Raw genomic sequence first — 5,283 nt, forward strand, 5'->3', positions numbered from 1 at the left:
TAAATTAATAGGAGTATAACAGGAACATTAGTAAATTAATAATTCTTATTTTTAGAAACAGGACAATATTTTGGAACATCTCAAAATAGAATAGATGACAAAAAAAATGGGACCGAGTAAGTAATAGATTGTCGCGTGCGCGGTAGGGAATAATGATTCAGGAAAATAAGTGTTATTGGTTGAAATGTGGAAAAAAATATAAGGAGGCCGCTTTCATAAATGTTCCAGCCATCAATGTGTAAGCACTAGCACTATACACACTTGCATTTGTCCTGACCCTTCTTTTTGCCGAATACATGTAGTGTTCAAGGTCTATGTCGTTTTAGCTTGTTAGGTACTCCATTGGGGTTTATGAATCATAGGGGTTTATGATCTATCTTTTGAGTTTTTAGAGGGATAATCAAGGAGGTCTAAAACTAGAAATCAATGGGTACGCTTTCCTTTATTTCCATTCTTACTTGTTTACTCTTTTTGTTCTTCAAAGTTTCATTTGCAGCAGTAGATAGCATTACTCCATCCCAATCTATTAGCGATGGAAGTACCTTAGTTAGCAAAGAGGGAAGCTTTGAACTGGGTTTCTTCAGTCCTGGTAGTTCCAAGAATAGGTACTTGGGAATATGGTACAAGAATATCCCAGTTCAAACTGTTATTTGGGTTGCAAACAGACTCAACCCAATCAATGACTCGTCTGGCTTGTTAATGATAAACAGAACAAGCAGTCTTGTGCTTATGAGTAACAATAAGAGTGTTGTTTGGTCCACAGGATTAGGAACACAAATACAAGCCAATAATCCTGTATTGCAGCTCCTAGACTCTGGAAATCTTGTACTAAGAGATGGAAATTCAGGAATCTCTTCGTGGGAAAGCTTTGATTATCCGTCTGATTCATTGTTACCAGGAATGAAGATGGGATGGGACTTGAGGAAAGGTATTAAGCGGCGTTTTACAGCTTGGAAAAGTCCAGATGATCCTTCTCCTGGAGATTTCACGTATGGTATTGAAATGCAACCTCATTCATACCCTGAGGCTTATATTAGGAAAGGCAACAAAAAGTTCTACCGGACTGGTCCATGGAATGGCCTTCGGTATAGTGGTTCACCAGAATTGAAGCCTAATCCGCTTTATGCTTTCGACTTTGTCTCTAATGATGATGAGGTTTATTACATCTACAGCCTCGTAAATAATTCTCTAATCACAAGGATAGTTTTGAACCAAACCAGCTCTTCGCGTGAACGCTATACATGGATTGAAGCAGAGAATGTTTGGAGGCTATATTCATCAGTACCTAGAGACTACTGTGACAATTATGGCCTTTGTGGAGCCAATGGAAATTGTATCCTTAGTGGGTCACCAGTTTGCCAATGTTTAGAAGGATTCAAGCCTAAATCACAAGAAAAATGGAGCTTAATGGACTGGTCTCAAGGTTGTGTACGCAATGAACCACTGAGCTGCCATAAAGATGGGTTTGTTAAATTTAATGAGTTGAAATTGCCAGATACTACAAATTCTTGGGTGAACAAAAGTATGAACCTCAAAGAATGCAGGGATAAATGCTTGAACAATTGTTCTTGTATGGCTTATACAAACTCGGATATTAGAGGAGAAGGTAGTGGCTGTGCTCTTTGGTTTGGTGATTTAGTGGATATTAGACAGTTTCCAGCTGGTGGGCAAGAACTCTATATCAGAATGTCAGCCTCAGAGATAGGTGTGGGGTTAATATTTTTCATAGGAAAATCCTTACTGAATTTAAATTATTGTTTCCATTGTGTTTTGCATTCTGTTTCATTTTGTTTCTTTAGAAACTGCAGTGCTTCCCTTGCTTTTCAATATCTTTTAGCTGTAGTTTAATTATATGTTATTTGATGTGCCAAATTCAACCATGAAGAGGCGAAAAAAGGTCGTAGGATGAAGAGAGCAGTGATAGTTGCTGTGTCCCTTGCTGTAGTTTCTGGAATGCTCTTAATAATTGGCTATTACATGTGCAGAAGCAGGACAAAGTTAAAAGGTAAAACAGCTTTACTCTTGACAACCATTGCAAACATATGGTAGTATTTGTCTGATGGAATCACCTAAAATGCTTTTCGTTTTTAAATCTCTTAGTAATATAAGCAGAATCAGCTTTTGCCCATTTGATAATACAGTATTTAGAGCAAGGATTGCTGAGGTATAATTCAATCACGTTATATTTTTGTCAGTGCTTTGCAAAAGAGTTTCAGAAATTGAACAGTGTCATCAGACCAAGCAAACTTTTTGCAATTTGTTGCATGATTAATCCCCATCTAATTTCAAGGTTCAAACGCTGAGATTTGTTAGACTTTTATTAGTTTAGCCCTCTACAAATCCAGAGAAAGTTTATGATATAGACCTTTATTAGTCTTGAGTTCTCAAATTCTCAATGGACGTATCTTTTATAGTTAGGCCCAGGTAATCATTTTAGTTGATATCTGTAGGAATGATAATTAAAATAGCAAGGTGCTTATTAGACTTGAGTTCTCAGTCGACATATCTTCTATAGCTTGGCCTGGTTTTGATTGATACACCTTGAATTTGAAAGTTTTGCAAGTTTGATTAGTGTAGATGGTTTTTGATAATGGTACCTAGATTTCTTTGAGATCACTTGTAAGTACAACTCTTCTCATATTTCTATATATTGTATTCATTTTCATGCTAATCTCATTGTCCAAGTTGGATATTATCTCTTTGTCAGAAAGAATGTGTATATAAGACATGAAGAAGGTTACTACCTTTATTAATTATACGAAAATAGTAATATGAGATTTTGGTTATAATTTCGGCTAAAGTAACTCTTATACTGTCTTTTTACCTCTTGAATATCTCAGCCATTACTTTGATTCTTCTTATACCTTTCCTCCCCTCACCCCCCAAAAAAAATTTCGTTTCTCTTTCTGTAAAAACAGAGAGGAATGAAGTTGTAGGCCATCTGAATAATGAAGGCCAAAACGAAGACCTTGAGCTCCCTTTCTTAGACTTATCCACAATAGCTAGTGCCACTGATAACTTTGAAATCAATAACAAGCTTGGGGAAGGTGGTTTTGGACCTGTTTACAAGGTAAATTTGTGATGTCTTATACAAAAACAACGACAAATGATGAAGCACTGTTTAGCTATCTTTCTACAAATGATAATTTCAGGGTATACTAGAGGATGGACAAGAAATTGCTGTCAAAAGACTTTCAACGAGTTCTGGACAAGGATCGAATGAGTTCAAAAATGAAGTAAGATTGATTGCCAAGCTTCAACATCGAAATCTTGTAAAGCTTCTTGCTTGCTGCATTCAGGAGGAAGAAAAAATGCTGGTTTATGAATACATGCCAAACAAAAGCCTGGACTCCTTCATTTTCGGTTTGAATCCCAAAACCTAATACATTTTATTTAGCTAGTGTAACTATGTTATTAATATTGAAATATTCAAAATTCCTCATGTTTGCTTGAAATATGGGAAAATATAATTAACTTGAACTAGAAACTTACCAGATCAGACAAAAAGTAAACTGTTAGATTGGTCCAAGCGCTTCCACATCATATGCGGAATTGCTCGGGGGCTTCAATATCTTCATCAAGATTCCAGATTGAGAATTATACATAGGGATCTCAAAGCAAGTAATGTTTTACTTGATAGTGAGATGAACCCTAAAATTTCAGATTTTGGCATGGCTAGAACTTTCGGAGGAGATCAATTAGAAGGAAACACAAATAGAGTGGTTGGAACTTAGTAAGTAAAAAATCCACATGCTCTTCTTGTAAATCTACTTCATTTCCTAGTCAATATTTTTCACTTAAAACTAGTGATGATGCCTTGCAGTGGTTATATGGCACCAGAATATGCTTTTGATGGGCAATTTTCAACCAAATCTGATGTCTTTAGCTTTGGGATTTTATTGTTGGAGATCATTAGCGGGAAGAAAAGTAGAGGGTTTTATGATCCAAACCACAGCCATAATCTTATTGGAATTGTAAGTTTCAAACAGTTGGATTTCTTATCCAAATAAGTTGGATAGATGAATGACAAATAGTGTTTTTCTATTTTCAGGCATGGATACTTTGGAATGAGGGAAGGCCTTTAGATTTGATTGATGAATGTTTAGGAGAAACGTGCACATTGTCGGAAGTGCTCCGTTGTATCCATCTTAGCCTCCTATGCGTGCAACAGCGACCTGAGGATAGGCCAAGTATGTCATCTGTGGTTGTGGGTTTAGGCAGTGAGAGTGCATTGCCTCAGCCTAAAAAACCTGGTTTCTTCTTGGAAAAAGATTCAAATGTAGCACATGGTTTCTCAAGTAAGCATGAATCATCTTCAACCAATGAATTAACAATTACAATATTGGAGGCTCGTTAAGAATTTTTTACTAATGCAGTACTACTGTAACTATACAATGTTGTCGATACAAAACGAATCATCAATATAATTTGTAAATTGTATACCTACAGTTGAGTAAGCCATGTCAATTCTTGAACAACAATGCAACCAAGGATTTAATCCTTGGAGGTTGCTTTGATTGGATGTATGACCAAAAAGTGAATTGAAGCTGGAGCAGAGGGGAAAAAGAAATTAACCAACCTCTTTTTATTTTTTGAACAACCAGCGTCTTTTTCATTCCAAGTCAAAAATGAATTTCATGTTTTTATTTTTTGAACAACCAATATCTGTTTCATTCTTTGTCAAAAATGTATTTCATGTTTACCTTGAGGCACTCTATTTTCTTGAATGTCATCCCACTAGTTGATCGCATCACTCTTTTAACTTAGATACAATTGTTGTTTTACCTTCATCACGGGTCTCCCTGCAAGTGTTAGATACTTCCATGAAAAATTTATTTGTATTTCTTGGTTTTTAATTGTATTGTAAATTGTGGAAATGAGGGCTGAATTTGAAGCATATGTTTATTGTGCAAAACTAAAGACCTCAATTGAGCAAGAGCTGGCTGAAACTTTCGATAGTCTCATTAGACACTCGATCAACCAAGACCCTATTATGGAAATTCCAAAATTTGTTTCCATAGCAGTTGGTGCAGCCACCTCAAGCATATATAAACCCTACATGTACAAAACCCTATTTACAACCCTAAGACAACCACAAAAACAAAGAGAAACTTTGAGAGAGCGTTTTCTTTGTCTTCCAACCCTTTCCATGTTCAAACTAAAGGAATTCATTCTTTGTCACTGGAATTTCTGCCGTCATGTTCATTTGCCATTTGACAATGGCAAGAACTTGACTCTCACACTAAGTGATTACGTGATATCCCATTAGAAACAAAACATGCC

At 36.1% G+C, this 5,283-nt stretch overlaps 1 protein-coding gene across 2 annotated transcripts; it reads left to right on the top strand.

Annotated features, from left to right (window-relative positions):
* The first annotated feature begins 213 nt into the window (after nt 1-213).
* LOC111987359 (G-type lectin S-receptor-like serine/threonine-protein kinase At4g27290) lies at nt 214-4,600 on the top strand. 2 transcript variants are annotated; one of them, XM_024019069.2, is made up of 7 exons: nt 221-1,705; nt 1,886-2,005; nt 2,919-3,070; nt 3,153-3,363; nt 3,496-3,733; nt 3,824-3,974; nt 4,052-4,600. In XM_024019069.2, the coding sequence occupies exons 1-7, from the start codon at nt 427-429 to the stop codon at nt 4,355-4,357; spliced, it is 2,457 nt and encodes an 818-aa protein (XP_023874837.2). In that variant the 5' UTR covers nt 221-426; the 3' UTR covers nt 4,358-4,600. The 2 variants fall into 2 exon arrangements, with proteins under 2 accessions (XP_065636467.1, XP_023874837.2); XM_065780395.1 differs by lacking the exon at nt 4,052-4,600 and having other exon boundaries at nt 214-1,705; nt 3,808-3,963.
* The last annotated feature ends 683 nt before the right edge of the window (nt 4,601-5,283 follow it).

Source organism: Quercus suber, unplaced genomic scaffold (genome assembly GCF_002906115.3).
Source record: "Quercus suber isolate HL8 unplaced genomic scaffold, Cork oak 2.0 scaffold_234, whole genome shotgun sequence".
Classification (NCBI taxonomy): Eukaryota; Viridiplantae; Streptophyta; class Magnoliopsida; order Fagales; family Fagaceae; genus Quercus; species Quercus suber.

What these genes read in the sequence shown, in the direction of transcription:
- LOC111987359 (XM_024019069.2), top strand. Translation starts at nt 427, where the DNA reads ATGGGTACGCTTTCCTTTATTTCCATTCTTACTTGTTTACTCTTTTTG. An exon ending in GTTTTGGACCTGTTTACAAG is followed by an intron (nt 3,071 to 3,152) that starts GTAAATTTGTGA and finishes TGATAATTTCAG; the next exon opens with GGTATACTAGAGGATGGACA. An exon ending in CCTGGACTCCTTCATTTTCG is followed by an intron (nt 3,364 to 3,495) that starts GTTTGAATCCCA and finishes GAAACTTACCAG; the next exon opens with ATCAGACAAAAAGTAAACTG.